The sequence below is a fragment of the Mobula birostris genome, chromosome 2 (assembly GCF_030028105.1).
Source record: "Mobula birostris isolate sMobBir1 chromosome 2, sMobBir1.hap1, whole genome shotgun sequence".
In the NCBI taxonomy this organism is placed as follows: Eukaryota; Metazoa; Chordata; class Chondrichthyes; order Myliobatiformes; family Myliobatidae; genus Mobula; species Mobula birostris.
The window spans coordinates 69,150,372-69,173,688 of NC_092371.1; the positions used below are offsets into that span (position 1 = coordinate 69,150,372).

Sequence of the window (23,317 nt, forward strand, 5' to 3'; positions counted from 1 at the left end):
TTATTTAAAAATCAGGCTTAATATGGTTTTTGAACCAAATCCAGGTAAATATTTATCAAAACAACAAAAATGGCTGTTCCTTTAAAACTAACCTCAATTCTTTAACTGGTATTTATTTTAACTAAGTCCTTCCTACTTTAGAATTCTGGACCTTCATCAGGTTACCTAATTGGAACTTGAGACATAGTACCCATTTGCTTAACTTAGATTGGATTTTGTGCTGGAATAATACATCACAAATAGTAGTCTCTGTGTAACTCTCTAGGGAAGAGACATCTTGCACTGAGCACAGAGTGAGGCATGTCCCAGTAGGAAGAGAAAACAGCTTCTTTGTTCAAAGATTTTTGCAATGCTAGCGAGGCGAAATTCATTGTCTGTACCTTGAAAAAATGTCAAGTATTTTTGAACACTGTGTGTGTGTGATGATTGTGCTAGATAAAGAATTACCTGTATGTGTCTTTCACCTGTCTGATCACTGTAAGGAGGTTCCAGTGTTGTTGACTAAGGACAGTCTAAATAGGTCTTTTTTACTTCTATTCATAACTACATTTCTGACAAATATGTTCATTTTGATCCAGTTTTAAATTAGCATTTGAGATTCTTTTAATTTGTAGGTTACCTCCTAATAATGACACTTGTGTATACTTTTGAAATTTTATAGGGATGATGATGACATTAATGATGTGGCATCTATGGCTGGAGTTAATCTGTCTGAAGAAAGTGCACGAATTTTGGCAACAAATTCAGAATTGGTGGGCACTCTGACGAGATCATGTAAAGATGAAGCATTCTTGTTTGCTGCTCCATTGCACAGAAGAATGTTAGAAATAGGTAAAGAAATACATACTCATTGTTGCAGGGTGGACGTGCTTTCCAATGCAATTTTTGAAAGAACCAAGCGAGACAGAGAATCAAAAAACACAAGCTCCTTTCAAACTCCTGGGGATACCTGTAAACAAAATGTTTGACATGGCATTTGAAAACAAGTGGTGGGGGGAGTAAAGATGCTGCTGCCTAGCATTGGAATTGCAGCTGAAGTTGTGTCTTTGTCAGCTACCACTGTTGTTTATTGAAGGCTGCTAACTAAGCACAGCGATCAACATTAATAGCATTTCAACCACCGACACTGTTTTGATTGTAATCAAAATTAAGTTAGATCTATTTACAGAATAATCATCTGCTATGTTTTCAAGCAAATAAAACATTCTGGCATCTAAAAGTACTGCCTATCACCTTGCATGAACATAAAGGACCTATATAGTATATAGAGATGCCTGTAGCATTATAATGCATTCCTGTTATCAGACCAGGTTTGTTATCACTGACACACGACACAGTACTGTAGCATTTAGCGTAACACTATTATAGCGCCATCAACACAGATTCAATTCTGTAAGAAGTTGGTATGCTCTCCTTGTGATCACATGGGTTTCCTCCAATTGCTGTAATTTCCACCACGTTCCAAAGACGTAGCTGTCCGTATGTTAATTGGTCTCTTGGGTGTAATTGCACAGCACATGCTCAGGGTTCAAAGTAAATTTATCGAAGTACATATATGTCACCATATACAACCTGAGATTCATTTTCTTGTGGGCATTCACAATAACTACAAGAAATAATGGAAACAGTAAAGGACCGCACCCAACAGGACAGACAAATAACCAATGTGCAAAAAAAACTACAAACTGTACAAAAAGAAAGAAAACAAATAATAAATAACTAAGCAAAAAAATGTTGATAACATGAGATGAGAAGCCCTTGAAAGTTAGTCCATAGGTTGAGGGGAGTTGAGTGAAATTGTCCCCACTGGTTCAAGAGACTGATGGTTGAGGGAGTAATAACTTCCTGAGCCAGTTGGTACGGGTCTTGAGGCTGCTGTACCTTTGTCTGGTGGCAGCAGCAAGAAGAGAGCATGGCCTGGGTGCTGCTTTCTTGCGACAGCACTCTGTGTAGATGTACTCAGTGGTGCAGAGGGCTTTACCCATGATGGACTAGGCTATATCCACTACTTTTTGTAGACTTTTCGTTCAAGGGCATTGATGTTTTCGTACCAGGCTATGATGCAACCAGTTAATATATTATCCACCACACATATATAGACAATTTATAAAGATTTAAATGACATGCTGAATCTTTATAAAGTTCTAAGAAAGTAGAGGCATGCCGTGCTTTCTTCATAATGGCACTTACATGCTGGACCCAGGACAGATCCTCCAAAATGAAAACTTGAGGAACTTGAAAATGCTGACCCTCACCACTTCTGATCCCCCGATAAGGACTGCCATGGACCAATGGCTTCCTCTCCCTGAGGTGAAAATCAGCTCCTTGGTCTTGCTGACATTGAGTGAGAGATTGTTGTTGTGGCACCACTCAGCCCGATTTTCAATCTCCATCCGATATGCTGATTTGTCACCACCTTTGATTTGGCCAGCAACAATGGTGCCAAAATTAAATTTGGCACTGGAGCTATGCTTAGCCACTTAGTCACAAGTGTAAAGTGAGTAGAGCAGCGGACTAAACGTACAGCATTGTGGTGCACCTGTGCTGATGGAGATGTTGTTATGAATTTGAACTGACTGGTGCCTGCAAGTGAGGAAATCAAGGATCCTGTTGCACTCGGAAGTATTGAGGCCTAGGTCTTGAAGCATATTGATTAGTTTTGAAGGGATGATCATATTGAATGCTGAGCTGTAGTCAATGAAGAGCATCCTGATGTATGCATCTTAGTTATCCAGATGTTCCAGGGTTGAGTGAAGAGCCAGTGAGATGGCATCTTTTGTTGACCTGTTGAGACAGCAGGCAAATTGAAGCAGATCCAAGTCACTTCTCTGGTAGGAGTTTATATGTTTCATCACCAACCTCTCAAAGCACTTCATCACAGTGGATGTGAGTGCTACTGGACATTTGGTGTTGAGGCAGGTTACCACATTCTCATTAGGCACAGATGTAATTGAAGCCTGCTTGAAGCAGATGGGTACCTCTGACCGCCGAAGTGAGAAAATAAAGGTATCTGTGAACACTCCAGCCAGTTAATCAGGACAGGTCTTTAGTACTTGGCCAGGTACCCCATCTGGCCTGGATCTTTTCCATGAATTCACCCTCCAGAAGGATGCATTCACATTGGCCTTAGAGAATGAAATCACAGTTCATCGGGGGCTGTAGGAGTTTGTGAAGGTACCTCCAAGTTTTGATGGTCAAAGTGAGCATAAAAGGCATCTAGCTCATCTGGGAGTAAAGCCTTATTGTCACCTGTCACTTGTTGGGTCAGAAAAGCCTGTTTTTAAGTCAATTTTAAAAAGTTGTGAAATTTGTTATTTTTGTGTCAGTACATTCCATTGCAAGACATTAAAAACACTAAGTTACAATAATAAATAAATAGAAATGTAATTAAGGATATTTCGACTTCCAGTTAACTACATGGAACCAGAGACTAGTATATTGGGCAGTATTGAGCTTGTAGAACAGAATTAGTAAAAGGAGTGCAATAATTCAATTAAGAATATTAATTTTTCTACTTTAACCTTTTTTTGGGAACAGGTAAAAAACATGGAATTACTGATGTCCATCCTGATGTAGTAAATTTTGTGTCGCATGCCACCCAACAGAGATTACAAACACTTGTAGAAAAGATATCTGAAGTTGCACAGCAAAGAAACATCACATATAAGGTGAGTGGAGAATTACTTGTGGTCTTGCCAGATTGAGCCTCATTTAAATAAAATACAAGTCCATTACAAATTCTTACAACTAGAGGTAAGTGCACTGAAAACACTTGCTCCGTTGTTCATGTGATACCAGTGGTAAGCAATATTTCTTTCACTGAACTCACTGTCGGTTGTGATGATATCCATAGCTGTAAGCCATTTTTTTGGTACCTCACGAAGGTGGATAATCAGTGGTGGCAGAAAACATCATAATGAAAGTACAGCCAAGCTTGATTCTCACTCAACCCAATACCAAGAATGAACAGTTTAGCAACTATAACGATTTGATGTTCGAAGTAGAAAGTCAAGCCAATCATTTCCACTCCCAATCGCAAGAGTCAGCTCTGTACAAATGGAAAACTAATACATGTAATGATTGTATTGCAAAGATATTTTGGTGGAATGTTCAATCTTTTATTCAGGTTTTTAAATAAAGTGGTATGTTGCAATAAACCTAAATAAACATATTTTAAAAAAGTAGAAAATGCTAACAATACTCTACAGACCAAGCAATATCTGAGAGAAACAGAGACAATTTGAAAGTTTGGTTGGTTGCCAAGCTTGGCAATGTGTTTGCAGATGTTTCAGCTCCAATTGGGAAGCCATCTTCAGTGCACAGTTGAGAATGTTGTCTCTCAGAATGCTGGCTTATATACTCCTCCGGGGTCCAAGTCGATATTGATTAGAGTTGTGATCTGGTTGGCTGGTTCCAAACACTGTGAGCAGTGCAGCAGTAGAAAATTCTGATCGGCTAGCTTTCAGTGAGGTCCATTGGAAGTGTTTGCTTCGCTGTCCAGATCCCGAGATTACTGTCGATTTGTTGATTGTTGATATTGTTCTTTCCATTTTCTTGGTAAAGGGTTCATATGCCAGATCTATGTTGGCGTGTTTGTTGATGGATCCTTCTGTAGAGAACCAGGCTTTGAGGAATTCTCATTCTTTTTTTGTTCATGCTTGAGTCAAGATTCTGGCTGCCATCCAGTTGAAAAGGTGTCCTCCTTCACCTTCATGAGCTGATACTAGCAAGAGTGGGTCATGCTTTCTGCTCGCTAGCTGATGATCGTGTAATCTGGTCGATAGTTTTCTTCCTGTTTGACCAACGTAATTCTTGTCATACTCACTACACTGGGTTTTGTAAATAATGCTTGTTCTATCAGTCACACTGCTGCACTTCGAGTTGTGATGGGTTCCTCCTCAAAGTTGCAGTCAGTTTGTGAGCAGCTGTGATGTGTTGCTGAAGCATTCATGCTGCTATATTCGGGACATTCTTTATGTACAGCAATACAATTCGTTTATTTATCACTTGTGTCGCATGACCCACTCTCGCTAATGTCATCTCAAGAAGACAGAGAACACTATTTCATCTGGGCGACAGCCAGTGTCTTGACTCAAGCAAGAACAAGAAAAGAATGAAAATTTCTCAACGTCTGGCTGTCTACAGAAGAACCCATCAACAAACACATCGGCATAGATCCAGCATACAGACCCTCACAGAGAAAAGAGAAACAAATACGTCAAAAATCAACGAATGGCCAGTAAACTCAGGATCTGGACAGCAAAGCAAACACTTCCAACGGACCTCCCTCGAAGCTAGCCAATCAGAATCTTCTACTGCTAAACTGTTCAGTGTTTTGAACCAGCCAACCAGATCATGATGTCTAATCAATACTTGTTCAAATCCCAGAGGGGTATACAAGCCATACTCTGAGGAGACAACACCCTCAACTGCACACTGATGCTGGCTTCCCGCATGGAGCCAAAACATCTGCAAATATTTTGCCAAGCTCAGCGATCAACCAAACACTCAACCTGAGCTACCAATATTTCGCAATATTTCCAATAGAGATAATGTTTCAAGTCATTGACCTTTCATCAGGAGGGTTATCAGCCCAAATCCACTGAGTCTCTCATCTTTGGTACTGTCTGGACCATCTTAGTATTTCTAGCAGCAAATCACAAAACTACACAATCATGAAGTATGCAGTATTTTACTTTTGTTTAAACAGAGGCTCAATCTACTTAATAAAATTAACTGCTTAACAAAATACATATATTTGTGGGCTTTTGTTGTTAGCAGTTATCATTAATATGAATTAATTATTATTGTATCCTTTGTGTAATTGGGTTAAGTACTGAGTTTATAGCCATTTTTTGTTGTTATTAGTGAGGAGAGTATTAGTTACTGGGGCAAGAAGGTGATGAATGGAACACTTTCTTCCTCACACACACTGTAGGACAAGTTGCCCAAAGTTTTTTTTTGGAGTGTTACTGTTCACAAATTTGCAAAAAGCAAGAAACCATGATGGAACAGACTCTTTTATTTATGGAAGTTTGTATGTAGAAGATTTTTTTTGTCACCACCACTGCAAACAACAAATAATTTGGATTACCTTTTGACTTCAGGAGGATGACAGGTACGAGCAATTAAGTGATGTAAGGTCACAGCTGAAGTTCTTTGAACAACTGGATCAAATAGAAAAACAGAGAAAAGATGAGCAAGAAAGGGAAATTCTAATGCGAGCAGCAAAGGTAGGCTATGTGTCATGCATTTTAAAGAAACTGTTGTTAGTGCAATTTAACAAAACTCAAACATGGCTAGACATTTTTTGTTCATGTTTTTCAAATGTTCGGTATAGTAGCAGTCACATGTACTTTGCTTTTGAGATTCAGTTCCATTGAAATCAATGGAATCATAGTTTGGAACTGATGTGCAGTGGTACTGTTATTTGTACATTAAGCATGTGCAACAAAGGGTTTGAGCATTTCTTGTATCCAGACTTCTCGTTCATTGCTGAAGTAAAGTTGCTGCTGATTACACATCAAGTCATAGTCATAGTCATACTTTATTAATCCCGGGGGAAATTGGTTTTCGTTACAGTTGCTCCATAAATAATAAATAGTAATAGAACCATAAATAGTTAAATAGTAATATGTAAATTATGCCAGTAAATTATGAAATAAGTCCAGGACCAGCCTATTGGCTCAGGGTGTCTGACCCTCCAAGGGAGGAGTTGTAAAGTTTGATGGCCACAGGCAGGAATGACTTCCTATGACGCTCAGTGCTGCATCTCGGTGGAATGAGTCTCTGGCTGAATGTACTCCTGTGCCCACCCAGTACATTATGTAGTGGATGGGAGACATTGACCAAGATGGCATGCAACTTAGACAGCATCTTCTTTTCCGACACCACTGTGAGAGAGTTCAGTTCCATCCCCATAACATCACTGGCCTTACAAATGAGTTTGTTGATTCTGTTGGTGTCTGTTACCCTCAGCCTGCTGCCCCAGCACACAACAGCAAACATGATAGCACTGGCCACCACAGACTCGTAGCACATCCTCAGCATCGTCCGACAGATGTTAAGGACCTCAGTCTCCTCAGGAAATAGAGATGGCTCTGACCCTTCTTGTAGACAGCCTCACTGTTCTTTGATCAGTCCAGTTTATTGTCAATTCGTATCCCCAGGTATTTGTAATCTTCCACCATGTCCACACTGACCCCCTGGATGGAAACAGGGGTCACCGGTACCTTAGCTCTCCTCAGGTCTACCACCAGCTCCTTAGTCTTTTTCACATTAAGCTGCAGATAATTCTGCTCACACCATGTGACAAAGTTTCCTACCATAGCCCTGTACTCAGCCTCATCTCCCTTGCTGATGCATCCAACTACGGCATTCAAATGCATATACTCACAATAGCAGCCATGAAGTATTTGTTCATACCTTTTTTTATCCATTGAGGCTAAATAAATCTGTGACCACCACAAACATTTAACATTGCACAGTTATGTTAAGATTGCTTTTAAGATGATTTAGCATTTTGAGCACCACCGTCCCAAGGAGGCACTGCATTGCGTGGAGGGAGAGAGGGTTTAAAAGAAGTGAGTGGAGGCAGTCGGCACATTTTGCACTCTGCAGTCCTGAGGAGACAGTAGATTGTGTAGAGGGAGAGAGAGTTTAAAGGAAGCGAGAGGGTACAGTTGGCACATTTTACACACCACAGCCCTGAGGAGATACCAGAATTTGTAAAGGGGGAGAGAGAATAAAAGAAGCGAGGGGGGCAGTTGGCACATTTTACACACCACAGTTCCCGAGGAGACATTCGACTGAGCATAATTAGGCACTTGTCAAGAGCCAATGAAAAGAAGTTAGGTTGAAGCAGAGCGGCCATTGTGTGAATGGGCCAGTGTTAGAGTGGGGAGTTAAGGCTTTGACGAGGAGAGACGTTTGCCATAGCTAGATTTTTTTTTTGTTATTTATTCTTCCTTATACATTTAGAGCAGTGGGGATGCCAGACAGGATACTGAAATTCTCTTCTTGCGGGATGTGGGATGTCAAGGAGACCTTTAGTGTCCCTGACGACGACGCCTGCAAGAAGTGCATCCAGCTGCAGCTTCTAACAAACCACATTACAGAGTTGGAGCTGGAACTGGATGAATTCTAGATCATTCAGGAGGCTGACAGGTTGATAGGACATAAGGAAAGAAGGTTGATAGGACACAAGGTGCAGGACGTAACTAATTGGGTGACCATCAGGAGGGAGGGGAGTGGAAAGGGATAGGCAGCCAGTGCAGAGTACCCTTGTGGCCATCCCCTCAACCACAGGTATACTGCTTTGGATACTGTTGGGGGAAGGGAATGACCTAGCAGAGGAAAGCCACAGCGGTTGGGTGTCTGGCACTGATTCTGGCTCTGTGACTCAGAAGGGGATGGGGGTGAAGAGGATAGCCGGAGTGATAGTGGATTTGTTGATTAGGGGGAACAGAAAGGAGGTTCTGTGGACAGGAATGAGATTCCTGGATGGTTTGTTGCCTCCAGAATACCATGGTCCGGGACACCTCAGATGGCGCCCACAGCATTCTTAAGTGGGAGGGTGAGCAGCCAGAGGTCGCGGTCTACATCGGTACCAATGACATGGACAAGTTGGATGATGAATGAGTTCAGAGAGTTAGGTGCCAAGCTAAAGGACAAGACCTCCAGGTTTGTGGTCTCAGGATTGCTACCCATGCCACATGCTAGTGAGGCCAGAAATAGGAAGATCGTTCTGTTTAACACATGGCTGAGGAGTTGGTGCAGGAGGGAGCGTTTCAGTGTTTCGGATTATTGGGCTTTCTTCCAGGGAAGATGGGACCTGTAAAAAGAAATGGTTTCCACCTTAACTAGAGGGGACTAATATTTTAGCAGGAAGATTTGTTAGTGCTGCACAGGAGGTTTAAATTCGACTTGCAGAGGGATGGGTACCAGAGTGCCAGAACAGGTAGTGGAGTGGCTGTAGAGAAGTATGTTAAGCCTACATACAAAGTCAGGAGTCAAATGGTCAAGCACGCTGGTACGGAGCTGCATATGTTTCACTGCAAAGAGTATTGTTGGAAAGGTGGATAAGGTTAGGGCATGGATCTGCACGTTAAATTATGACATTGTAGCCATTAGTGAGACTTGGTTGCAGAAGGGACAGGACTGACAGCTCATTGTTCCAGAGTTCTGTAGTTTTAGATGTAATAAAGCAGGAGGGATTAAAGGGGAAGGGCTGACAACTACACCTGCAAGAAGTGCATCTAGCTGCAGCTTCTAACAAATGGTATTGGGGAATTGGATCTGGAAGGGGTGGCAAAGGTGTACTTGGTAAGTGGGAGGCCTTCGAAAATGAAATATGGGGCAATGCACGTGCTAGGTTATGAACCCTGTGCAGATTACAGAGGAGGAGATGTTTGCTGTCTTGAAAAAATTAGAGTGGATAAAATCTCAGGGCCTGACAAGGTGTTCCCTCAGTCTCAGTGGGAGCCAAGTGCAGAAATTGCCCTAGCAGAGGTATTTTAAAGTTCAAAGTAAATTTATTATCAAAGTACATATATGTCACCATATGTAACCCAGAGATTCACTTTCTTGTGGGCATATTCAGTAAATCTATAGAATAATAACCATTACAGAATCAATGAACGACCACCCAACTTTGACCTTGAACCAGGGTGCAGACGACGACAAACTGTGCAAGTATAAAAAGAAAGAAAGAAAGAATAAATAAACAATAAATATCAAGAACATGTGATGAGTCTTTGAAAATGAGTCCAGTGGTAGTGAGGACATTTCAGTGATTGGGCATGTGAAGTTATCCCCTTTGGTTCACGAACCTGATGGCTGAGGGGTAATAACTGTTCCTGATCCTGGTGGTATGAGTCCTGAGGCTTCTGTATCTTCTTCCTGGTGGCAGCAGTGAGAAGACACCCGTGATGAACTAGGCCGTGTCCACTACTTTTTGTAGGATTTTTCTGTTCAAGGGCATTGATGTTTCCATACCAGGCTGTGATGCAGCCAGTCAATATACTCTCCACTACATATAGAACCATAGAACCATAGAAACTACAGCACAGAAACAGGCCCTTTGGCCCTTCTTGGCTGTGCCAAACCATTTTCTGCCTAGTCCCACTGACCTGCACACGGACCATATCCCTCCATACACCTCCCATCCATGTATCTGTCCAATTTATTCTTAAATGTTAAAAAAGAACCCGCATTTACCACCTCGTCTGGCAGCTCATTCCATACTCCCACCACTCTCTGTGTGAAGAAGCCCCCCCTAATGTTCCCTTTAAACTTTTCCCCCCTCACCCTTAACCCATGTCCTCTGGTTTTTTTCTCCCCTTGCCTCAGTGGAAAAAGCCTGCTTGCATTCACTCTATCAATACCCATCATAATTTTATATACCTCTATCAAATCTCCCCTCATTCTTCTACGCTCCAGGGAATAAAGTCCTAACCTACTCAACCCTTCTCTATAACTGAGTTTCTCAAGTCCCGGCAACATCCTTGTAAACCTTCTCTGCACTCTTTCAATGTCTTATACAACCTCATCATAACATTCCAGCTCTTATACTCAATACTTCGATTAATAAAGGCCAATGTACCAAAAGCTCTCTTTACGACCCTATCTACCTGTGACTCCACTTTTAGGGAATTTTGTATCTGTATTCCCAGATCCCTCTGTTCCACTGCACTCCTCAGTGCCTTACCATTAAGTTCTACGCTGGTTTGTCCTTCCAACGTGCAATACCTCACACTTGTCTGTATTAAACTCCATCTGCCATTTTTCCAGCTGGTCCAAGTCCCTCTGCAGGCTCTGAAAACCTTCCTCACTGTCTACTACACCTCCAATCTTTGTATCATCAGCAAACTTGCTGATACAATTTACCACATTATCATCCAGATCATTGATATAGATGACAAATAACAATGGACCCAGCACTGATCCCTGTGACACACCACTAGTCACAGGCCTCCACTCAGAGAAGCAATTCTCTACCACCACTCTCTGGCTTCTTCCATCGAGCCAATGTCTAATCCAGTTTACCACCTCTCCATGTATACCTAGCGACTGAATTTTCCTAACTAACCTCCCATGCGGGACCTTGTCAAAGGCCTTACTGAAGTCCATGTAGACAATATCCACTGCCTTCCCTTCATCCACTTTCCTGGTAACCTCCTCAAAAAACTCCAATAGATTGGTCAAACATGACCTACCACGCACAAAGCCATGTTGACTCTCCCTAATAAGCCCCTGTCTATCCAAATGCTATCTATAGAAGTTTGTCAAAGTTTTGGATGTCATTCCGATCTTCGCAAACTCCTAAGGAAGTATAAGCACTGCCGTGCTTTCTTCGTAATTGCATTTATGTGCTGTACCCAGGTCCTCCAAAATAATAACACCAAGGAATTTACAGTTACTGACCTTCTCCACTTCTGATCTTCCAATGAGAACTGGCTCATGGACCTCTGGTTTTCTACTCCTGAAGTCGATGATCTTGATGACATTGAGGACAAGGTTGTTGTTGATTAAAAGATCCTTAGCCGTGGGTGAGGTGCTAGAGGATTGGAGGATAGCTAATGTTGTTCCGGTGTTTAAGGAAGCCTCTAAGAATAAGGCAAGAAATTATAGGTTGGTGAGCTTGATGTCAGTAGTGGTAAAGTTATTAGAAGGTATTCTAAGGAACCAGATATACTGCATAAATATTTGGATAGCTAGAGACTAATTACGGATAGTCAACATGGGTTTGTGTATGGTCAGTCGTGCCTAACCAATCTTAGAGTTTTCGAGGAAGCTACCAGCAAAGTTTATAATGGAAAGGCAGTGGATGTTGTCTACGTGAACCTTACCAAGGGTTTTGGCAAGGTCACGCATGGGAGGTTGGTTCAGTCACTTGGCATCAAGATGAGATAGTAAATTGGATTAGACATTGGCTTCCCGAGAGAAGCGAGCGAGTAGTAGTAGATGGTTGTCACTCTGAATGGAGGGCTGTGACTAATAGTGTGCCGCAGGGATTGGCGTTGGATCCGTTGTTGTTTGTCATCTATATCAATGATCTGGATGATAATGTATAAACTGGATCAGCAGATTTGTGGATGACAGCAAGATTAGGGGTGTAGTGGACAGCGTTGAGGACTATCAAAGCTTGCAGCGGCATCTAGATTTAACCAGTTGGAAAAATGGGCTGAAACATGGCAGATGGAATTTAATGTAGACAAGTGTGAGGTGTTGCACTTTGAGAGGACCAACCAAGGTAGGTCTTACATGGTAAGTAGCAGGGCACTGAGGAGTGCAGTAGAAAAGAGGGATCTGGGAATACAGATTCATAACTGCTTGAAAGTGGTGTCACAGGTAGATACAGTCGTAAAGAAAGCTTTTGGCACGCTGGCAGTCACTAATCACTGTATTGAGTACAGGAGTTGAGATGTTATGTTAAAATTGTATAAGACAATAGTGAGGCCTAATTTGGTGTATTGTGTACAGTTTTGGTCACGTACCTGCAGGAAAGATGTAAGATTGAAAGAATAGAAAGAAAGTCTGCAAGGATGTTGCTGGGACTTGAGGACCTGAGTTCTAGGGGAAGGTTCAGTAGGTTAGGACTTTATTCCCTAGAGTATAGAAGACTGAGTGGAGATTTGATTGAGGTTGGGTGAGACTACAACCAGAGGTCATGGGTTAAAGGTGAAAGGTTGAAATGTTTAAGGGGAAAATGAAGGGGATCATCTTCACTCAGAGCGTGGTGAGAGTGTGGAACTAGCTACCAACGCAGTCTCTGTCCGCCAGAGGAAGCAGGATCTCAGCCACACATTTTAATTCCATGTCCCATTCCCATTCCGATATGTCAATCCATGGCCTCCCCTACTGTGAAGATGAAGCCACACTCAAGTTGGAAGAACAACACTTTATATTCTGTCTGGGTAGCCTCCAACCTGATGGCATGAACATTGATTTCTCTAACTTCCATTAATGCCCCTCCTCCCCTTCTTACCCCATCCCTAATTTTATTTATTTATTTTTCTTTTTCTCTTTCTCTCTCTTCCCCTCTCATAATAACTCCTTGTCTGTTCTCCATCTTCCTCTGGTGCTCCCCTCTCCCTTCCTTTCTTCCAAGGCCTTCCATCCCATGATACTCCCCCCTTCTCCAGCCTTGTATGCCTTTTGCCAATCAACTTCCCAGCTCTTGGCTTCATCCCTCCCCCTCCTGTCTTCTCCTATCATTTCGGGTCTCCCCCTCCCCCTTCCACTTACAAATCTCTTACTATCCCTTTTTTCCATTAGTCCTGACAAAGGGTCTAAACCCGAAATGTCGACTGTACTTCTTCCTATAGATGCTGCCTGGCCTGCTGCGTTCCACTAGCATTTTGTGTGTGTTGCTTGAATTTCCAGGATCTGCAGATTTTCTCGTATTTACCAACACAAGTGGTGGATGTAGGGATGATTTCCACACTTAAGAAAAATTTGGATATATACAGGAATGGGAGTGTTATGTTGAGCTATAGTCTGGGTGCAGGTTGATGAGACTAGGCAGATTAATTGTTTGGCACAAACTAGATGGGCTGAAGGGTCTGTTTCTGTGCTGTAGTGTTCTATGAATCTATGGTGTGCGCTGCAGCCATGTTGCATTCGGATGGAGGAAGGGAATGTTAAAAGTGGAGGAATGAGTGCAATTCAAACTGGTTGATTTTTCCAGGATTGGGTTAAACTTCAAAAGTTTGAATGAAACATTGCCATCAACCATCCATATACCTTGAATTTTTTTGGCTATGGTTCCCACCATCTCCAAACTGATCAATTAGAACCATTTCTTATTACCTTTAAACTTCTGACTTTGGTCACTTAAATTACTTTGAGTTATACATGTATGGGAATAGAGTAGAAACCAAACAAAGCAATTAAGTATAGTATTAAATAATCACCAAGTGTCACGACCTTTGAGTCAGATCCGTATCTCAGTAAGTTGTTGCAGCTTAGAACCTAGAGTACGAGATCATTAATGTGAACTTTAAAAGGTACGGATATTTGAATGTTTACTAGTCAGTGGTTTTCAAGGATGTTATATAAAATATTACTAATCTCAGCTCCGGTATATTGTACTTCAAACTAAATGTTCCTGGACACTTATCATCTTTTTCTATTTCATCATCAGAGTCGCTCCAGACAAGAGGACCCTGAACAACTAAGGCTAAAGCAAAAGGCCAAAGAGGTAAGAATATTATAATCAGAGTAAATGTTTGTGGAACAATCCATTTATCAGCATAATAGTTAATTTAAAATTTTAAAACCCTGTGGAATACAACTCCAAAAGTGAAGCTTGTATTTCTAACATTAGACTTAAACAGCCATAACATAATCACCAAATAACAATGGTGTGTAATCATGATAGATCAAATCCATAAATGGTAAAAAATAATATTTGTATAATAAACTTTTGTGTCATAACAAATATGAATAATTATAACATCTTCCAGAAGTTAAATTTTCAACTAGATAAAACTATTGTTTATTGAATTAGATGTATAACAACTTTATGATGAATAGAAAGTAAGAAAGACCATAGTAAGTTGGAGGAGTTGAGCTCTTTGATCTAAATAATTGAATCTTCTTCAATTCTAGATGCAACAACAGGAACTGGCTCAAATGAGACAGAGAGAAGCCAATTTAACTGCGTTAGCTGCCATTGGTCCCAGAAAGAAACGGAAGGTTGATTCACCAGTACCGGGGATTGGAGCTGGGGCAGAGGTATCTGTTATTTACCTACAGAAGTATAATTTGCATTATAGTGTTGTTACAAGAATGACCCTTTGTAATAATGATCAGTGAGGCACAGAGAATCTGAATTTACCGACAAGTAACTTTTATAGTTTCAACTGAAAAGCGCGTATGTTCACAAACTATCTACCTGTGTGCATCTTACTAGAATGCCTGACCCTCCATGAACAGTCAACGAAGAGAAGAGGTATTACCTGAGAAAGAAGTCTACACTGGCCAGTTGTTTCTCATGGTCCTGATCGCCACGTGTCCATGGGGTCTTCCTTATCCACAATGGTTGGTCTCTAGTTGCTGGAGAGCTATTGCCCCTGCGTATTTGAAGCTCTTGACTCTTATAGTATTCCTCATCAATTGAACTCTTGGATCTCCATCCCGTCACTTGACCTACCTTGGTCACCACCTTTACTGGTCATTGTATAGGGCTACAAACAACATTGTTTCATGCTTTTGCCCACCCCGGCCTTGAGTCCTTGAGATTTTCAATTCTAACTGGTCCAAACCAGTTAAATGAGGCAACCCAGAGAGAGTTGAATGAGATTACAGATTGCTTCTTTGGTAGGTCTGGTATTTTACATAATAAGCAGCTACTCCTCCAAGAAAATTCTCAAATTTAGCAGGTCATTACCTGAAGTTCGTTCTGTCGATATTCAATTGCTCTGATTAGATTGTCCCAGAGCAAGAATAAATTCAGAGTCTACACTCTTTACATAACAAATAGCTACTTGTCCAAGAGTGGTCTCAGGTTTAGCAGGTCATTACCTGAAGCTTCTTGTATCCACATTCAATTGCTCTGATTAGATTATCCCAGAGCAAGAATAAATTCAGAGTTCACAAAATGGAGAAAACAAAGACAATTGGTTTGTCTGCTTCCCCTGTCCTTGATTAGACTATAGTTTCTTCTGGCCAACAGTGTCATTCAAAAATTAGAATCACAAGAACTTGTTCATTGAAAGTTATGAGGGAAAAGTTCTTTTTAAAGCAGTCAAGATTTCAAAAGAACATCAGAAACAGGAGCTAGATCATCAGGATACCCTACAATTTTAACATTCAATCAGATCCTGGTGAATATAATGAATACCTAAGGGATCTTGGGGTCCCAAGTCCACAGCTCTCCAAAAGTAGTTGCACAGATTAAAAAGGTAGTAAAGAAATGTATGGCATCCTTGCCTTAAGACCATTAGACATAGGAGCAGAGTTGGGCCATTTGATTAATCGAGTCAGCTCTTCATCTCTATAGATGAGGCATCGGGTTTGAGAGTCAGGAAGTTATGTTGCAGCTTCATAAAACTCTGGTTAGGCCATATCTGGAATATTACGTTCAGTTCTAGGTGCCCATTATTATTATGAGGACATGCAGTCCCCTTTTATTGTCATTTAGTAATGCATGCATTAAGAAATGATAAAAATGTTTTTCCAGAATGATATCAAGAAAACACATGACAAACCGACTTAAAAACTAACAAAAACCACATAATTATAACATATAGTTACAACAGTGCAAAGCAACACCGTAATTTGATAAGAACAGACCATGGCACATTATGGGAAGGATGTGGAGGCTTAGAAAAGCCTTGGGTGCTGTGTGGAATAGAGAGCATATGGGAAGTGAAAAGCAACACATATCAAAGTTGCTGGTGAACGCAGCAGGCCAGGCAGCATCTCTAGGAAGAGGTACAGGTCGACGTTTCGGGCCAAGACCCTTTGTCAGGACTAACTGAAGGAAGAGTGAGTAAGGGATTTGAAAGTGGGAGGGGGAGGGGGAGATCCAAAATGATAGGAGAAGACAGGAGGGGGAGGGATATGGGCAAGTGAGGTTGGACAAAGTTTGGTTATTTTCTCTGGAGCAGCAGAGAGTGGGTGGAGACATGATAGAAGTTTATAAAATTATGAGAAGACATCGTTGTCTTTTTCCTAGGGTTGATATGTCTATCACCAGAGGGCATGTATTTAAGGAGAGATGGGTTTAAACACGAAGGAGATGTGTGGATCAAGTCCCCCCCCCCCCCCCCCACATGGAGTGATAAGTATTTCAAAAGCTCTGCCTGAGCTGGTAGTGAAGACTAATACGATAGAGGCATTTAAGAAGCTCTTAGATGCGTACTTGAATATACAGAGAATGGGGAGTGTGTGTATGGACATTGTGTAGGCAGAAAGGCTAAATTAATTAGGCATTTAATTATTAGTTTTATTCAGCACTACATTGTGGGTCAAAGGGCCTGTTTCTGTGGTTATGTTCTGTGTTCTATGTTACAATGGAGAAGTATCTTTTTGTCTGAATGACCAAACCCTTACTTTGAAACTATAACATGTCAACCAGGGGAACATCATCTCTCCTGTCAAGCCCCATAAAAATCTTGTATGCCTCAATCAGATCACCTCTTGGTGTTCAACAGTATATGTCTGTTCTTATTAACTTTCCCTCACAGGGCAAAAGTACACTGCCTCACCCTAGGATCTATCTAGTGAACCTTGATAGATTTCCTCCAATTGCAAGTATATCCTTCCTTAGATATGGAAACCAAATGTCTACCAGTATTCCTGGTACAGTCTCACCAGAGCTGTATATGATTACAGCAAGAGGTTCATACCCTTGCACTTAAACCCTTCCAGTAAAGGCCAGTATTTTTAATTTTACCTTCCAGATGACTTAGTGTATGTTAACTTTCAGAGATTCAACAGCTGAAATTCTAGTAGTACAGTAACGTTTAGTATGTATCCCGAGTGTTTGTTAGAGAGGTTTTCGTGAAGATCTAATTTTCTAAATGTGAAATATGTGCAATGCAATCAGGGTCCACTTTTCATAATCCTGAATAGAACTTCAGGAGTATCCAATTCAAGCTGGTTGTAATAGGAAGATGTTCACTACATAAAAATAAATCATTTTGCATAATGTACCTTGATCATTTTACGCCAGAAACTCATTCCTAACTCAAATTCATTACACTATAAGAAGGTGAATACTCTTTAATTTTAGATTAATTATTTACTGGTATCAATTAAGTGAATCTCCAGGTTTGTTAGTATGAAGTGATTTACCTATAATGTTTATTTTTCCAGTTATGTTATATAATCATTGCTATCTTCAGTGCGTGGTTCAGTGCTAATGCAAAGAAGTCATAAGTGTAAATCACAGTTAATCATAATTGTATAAAGTGGAACAGATATAAAGTTGATTGTCAAAATCAAAAGCTTAAAAACACCTTTCACTCTCACGAAATGTGGAAGGAACTCAGCAAGTCAAGTAACATCTATGGAGCGGAATGGCTGAAACATCGACTTTACTCCCCTCCATAGATGCTGCCTGACACACCAATTTCCTCCAGCATTTTCTGTGTGTTGGTCTGGATTTCCAGCACCTGTAAACTCTCTGGTGTTCACAGTATTTTTACCTGTGAGATCCAGTTTCTACCTTGTACAACAGTGCTAATGCCTCTTGCTTCTCGGCTTCAAATGAGTTTAAGTGATAGACATCATGAAACAACAACAAAATATGATCTTGTATTAACTGAAAAATAGCAGAACAAATAACAGGCCACACAAATGGTATAAAATCTCTTTGTCTGAATATGTCCCTTTGGTTGTATCACTTAGAATCAACAGTTCAGTTCATATGGCTCTTTTTCCTAATGCTTCACTAGTACTTGGTAGAAAAATCTGGAAATCTACAAGTTATTAAATATAATCATTTTATAATTCTTCCTCTGACATCCTAGCTGAGATCAACACACTGCTTGGCTTAGTTTCTCTATTAAAGATTATGATTAGATTATATTTTTCACATGTACATTGAAACATACAGCAAAATGCATTATTTGCATCAAATCAGCAAGGATTGTGTTGGGGACAGCTTGCAAAGGTTGCCACACTTCCGAAGCTAACATAGCCTTGTCCATGACTCACTAACCCCATGGTACATCCTTGGAATGTGGAAGGAAAGCAGAGTACCTGTAGGAAATCCACGTAGGGATGGGGGACAATGTACAAACTCCTTACAGATGACAGGAATTGAATCCCAATTGGAGATCCCTAGCACTGTAAAGCAATTGCATTAACCGCTATGCTAGCACGCTGCCCCTTGTCCAATTTATTCATTGGATTAATGGGAAAACTTGATGGAAATTTTGGTCATAAAAATATATATATAGTAAAATTCTGATAATCCTGCACCTTCAGGACTTTGGTGCTGGACACACAGGTTTTCTGGGCCATTGAATGTTATTCTGTTACATCAACACATTTAGAATTCACAATTTTTCAAAGATACAAGATAGTTTAATGTCATTTCCTGTACACAAGTGTAAAGAGAACAAAATAACTGTTAGTCCGGATCCGATGCAGTGCAAAACCCCCCACAAAAAGATAAAGATCACAATAATAATTTTAAAAACACAACATAAATATAAATACATAAGATATCTTGTATACATGGATCGTACATCCAATTGTAAAGTGACGCTGGGTAATACATAAGGTGACTGATGGGAAATAATAAGGTAGTGGTGGAGGTGTTGAACAGCCCTACTTGGGGTAAGTGTCTGTTTCTGAGTGTGGTGGTCCTGGATGTTATGTGGCCTCCTCTCTGATGGGAGTGAGACAGACATTCCATGAGCAGCGTGGGTGGGATCCTTTATGATGTTACTGGCCTCTTCCCGGCTCCTTTCTGTATACATGTCCTTGGTGGTGAGTAGGCTGGTACCAGTGATGCGTCGAGCAGTTTTGTCGACTGTTTATTTACAATGGAACACAAGACATTATCTTTTCTTTTGATTCAGGGACCCAGTACGGGCGGGACACCAGGTGGCTCGGGAGTTGGAGCAACCAGACAGTTCACAAGACAACGAATAACAAGAGTCAACCTCAGGGACCTCATCTTCTGCTTGGAGAATGAGCGTGAGACAAGCCATTCACTAATGCTATACCGTGCATTCCTTAAATAAACATCCTAGGTTGATTAGTTTTTTTTGACTGAAACAACCTTCTGCCATTTCTTTTTCTTTGCATTTTTCTGGGAGAGGAGGGGAGGGGAAGAGAAAGAAAGTTGGAGACCAGCTGGAATTCTGCGCAAGAGAATGTTTGGAAGTTCAGCTTTACATTATCTCATGTTTTTAAAGTTTTGAATCTTATTTAGAAGAAAGGAATACAGTGAGACCTGTGGATACTTTATTTATAAAATAAAAACATCTTATTACTTCTCATCTCCTGACTGAGTGGCCTTCTTGCCAAACAAGCCATATTTGAAAACTGATCCTGATTTCACCAGTGTATAATTTGCCACCTTCATGGCAGATTCGTAGCAACTTGAAACGTTTAAGTATTCCGTTTTTCAATCATTTGGCTTAGAAGACTTTGAATTCAATCAGTCTGAAGCTGATGACCTTGCATTATTCTACCTTCAAGGGCATGGAGCAAAAAATCATTTTCATATTTTCCTGATTTTTTTCATCATTTCTGTTCCTTTTGCTGTATAATTTTTTTCCTCACGTTAGCTTTTGTAAATGTATGGTTTGTGAAGAGTTAGGAGCGTTCGTTCAGTGATAACTCTACAGTTCTCACCATGTGATCTGCATGTCAGAGGGTTTTACTTCAAAGCCTTCACGAAGGATTTTTTTGTGAATGTTATTGGGCATTTGTAAAAAGAAAAATGCTTTTTTTTATTTGATACAATACATGATGCCGTAAAGGATTTAAAAAATAACTTTTCTGCATAAATATACACTTGCACTGTGTTGGCTATCTAGCTAATGTAAAACTTTAGTTTAAAGAAATTTAAGAAATGGTGAATTGTGAAAAGGATTGTTACCTGGTATGAATCACGTGTAGAAAACAATTTGCTGGTGTCTATCAGTGAGCTAATAATTTGTACATAATTTTGGCACATAACAAATTGCTATGTAAACCGTAATTATTTTGGTAAAAAGACTGTATGCAAGCAATGGGCCTACTTAATGGTAACCAGAGCAATGTCCCTTCTTTGTATCTATTTTTTTATAAAAAAAATACTAAATTTTTCTTTATATTTTCAGAGGTTATTGTATTAAATGATTGTCTATCAATAGGACATTATGATTGTAAATACTTTTGCTTTCTTTGTGTGTAATTTTATGTTGTTAAAAGAAACATTTAAGATGCTATTAAGCTGATGAGTTGTGTGTGTAAACTGAAAACTAATCAGTATTTTTACCAATGCCTGAAAACTGTTACGCCCTTGGTCTTTTACAAATCCCGTCTTTCCATTTTTCATGTAAATTTTGCACAGTTACTTGTTAATATGTAAATATTTTACTTTCAAAAAAAGGAAGTTTTTAATTACTATTGTTTTATATAGGATTGAAAGAGAATTAACTCCTTTATTAAAACAATGAATTTATCTGTATTTTGCTTACTGTCTTTCCTTAATCTTTTAAAATGGAGACACCATACGGTAGCTTAGCGGTTAGCATGACAGTATTACAGCTTGGGGCATCAGTTTGGAGTTTGGTTCCAATGCCATCTCTAAGAAGACTGTATACCCTTCCGGTGAAATGTGTCGGTTTCCTCTGGGTGCTCTAGTCCAAAGACAGACCAGTTAGTAGGTTGATTGTCATTGTAAGTTGTCCTGTGTTTAGGCTAGGATTAAGTATCTGGATTGCTGGGTGGTACAGCTCATTGGGCTGGAAGGGACTCTGTATCTCTAAGTAAAATAAAATAAAAATAAGACCACAAGACATAGGAGCAAAATTACACCATTTGACCCATCAAGACTGCTCAGTCATTCGATCATGGCTGATTTATTATTACTCTCAACCCCATCCTTTTGGCTTCTGCCCATAACCTTTGATCAGTCAAGAACCTATCAACCTCTGCTTTAAGTATGCCCAATGAGTTGACCACCACAGCAGTCTGTGGCAATGGATTCCAGACTCACCATTTACTGGCTAAAAAATTCATCTAATTTCTTAGAGGCTTGAAGGAAAAAAAAGAAATTAAAATGTTATGCTTCAGTTTAAAAAGAGTGAAAGCAGTTCAGCCTTGTCATCTAGCATCATTGAGATTTTCTGTGGCCTTGGCAAGAATGTAAAGGCCATTTCTTCCTGGATTTTGCATTTAGTTTTAAATTAGATAAAAATACTGATCAGTAACCCAGCACTTTATTTTTTTTATATAATATTTAGCTCAAAGCCATTATTAAAGGGGACAAAAGGAAGTTGGTCGTTAATCTTCCTAACAAACTCTAACTGTGTCAATTAGGCTAATTGGACTATCTCATTATATTAGAATTGCAGCAAAATCACTCTGTTATTTCACTTAGAGGGATTGTTATCCATCTAGCAATTATGTCTCAGTAATTCCACTTTTCTGTAATTTTTCCAGCTATCTGATCTTCATTCTAGACAGTCATTTTTAAAACAATTTAAAGCAAATTGGAACAATCCAAACCCAGGATAAGGCATTTTATCTAAAAGTAAATATTCAAAGTAGAATTCAGTTTCAAAAATGGATTGTAACTGCCACAGATGTTTAAAGGTGTAAGCATCTTGAGGCAAATTATGTACTTCTATACTTCAATTCCTTTCCACTTTCAATCTCAATTGAGCTATTACGTCATAATAACAAAAATTGTACCTCTTTAGGACATGTTCCTGTCTTTGACATCCAGCCAGCAGTTTGTCTTCCTAATTTTTATTATCTGCACTAAATCATTACGATTAATTGAAAAATCAGTGGGATTTGGAACATTTAGTGGGTTAATTTTTTTTAATTACTGTGGTCTAGTGTGGAACTTCCACATCCCCACATAGACACAGGGATCTCATAACCTGGTGATCTAGAGATGGAGGTTGAAGTTCCTTTAAAGCAACTAAGGAATTTAAATTTGGTCAATTAAAGTTGGGGGAGGGTGATCAAGAGCAAGAATTTTGGTAATAATGGTCTTGCAGCTATCAAGTTTTTACAAAAACCTGACTACAGGAAATAAGGAAAGAAACTTTGCCCACCTGTTTTGAAGGAAGAAGAGAACAGCCTTTCTGCTGGCCAGACTAACAAATGGCTCTCACCACCACTATGTTCTTACTGCAATTAAGGATGAAGACACCCACCCTTTGTGAATGGATTTCAAAAAAATACTCAAGTTGCCTCCAAGGAGCACAGTGTTTTTTTGCAACAAACCCTCATCACTGCCCCCCCCCAACCACCACTGACTCACAGCTCTCAAAGATTCCGAAAGTACCATGCTTAAGAACTAAATATTGCATCCGTATTGTCAGCAGTAAGTCCAAGATGAACTGAGCAATGGACACTGGCACTCCATCACACCAGCACTGAAACCTGAATTTATTGCAAGTCTACAGTTTTACGCTTCCACATTGGCCAATTCTGCCACAGAACTGGAGTTCCCGGACATTCTGAATGGAGATTCCTCACCAGCAGATGAGGAAGGGTTAGTTAGTTATTAAATTTTACTTTTAATTTTCTTAATGTTTTCATGCATTTGCATCAATTGTATTAACAATCTTTAAAACAAGTGTTAAGAGGTATGCACCCTGGATTTCTGAGGGAGGGTGGTAGGATA

The 23,317-nt window shown here is 40.0% G+C and overlaps 1 protein-coding gene across 1 annotated transcript in view; it reads left to right on the forward strand.

The window, feature by feature from the left end:
• LOC140187312 (transcription initiation factor TFIID subunit 4-like) overlaps nucleotides 1-21,105 on the forward strand; it is a 105,466-nt gene extending 84,361 nt beyond the window's left edge. Inside the window, exons 10-15 of the mRNA XM_072242487.1 lie at nucleotides 662-831; nucleotides 3,538-3,668; nucleotides 6,108-6,233; nucleotides 14,147-14,203; nucleotides 14,614-14,739; nucleotides 19,542-21,105. Coding sequence (XP_072098588.1) covers nucleotides 662-831; nucleotides 3,538-3,668; nucleotides 6,108-6,233; nucleotides 14,147-14,203; nucleotides 14,614-14,739; nucleotides 19,542-19,706 — 775 coding nt within the window. The 3' untranslated portion in view covers nucleotides 19,707-21,105. The remainder of the gene's footprint in view (nucleotides 1-661; nucleotides 832-3,537; nucleotides 3,669-6,107; nucleotides 6,234-14,146; nucleotides 14,204-14,613; nucleotides 14,740-19,541) is intronic.
• Nucleotides 21,106-23,317: the final 2,212 nt, after the last annotated feature.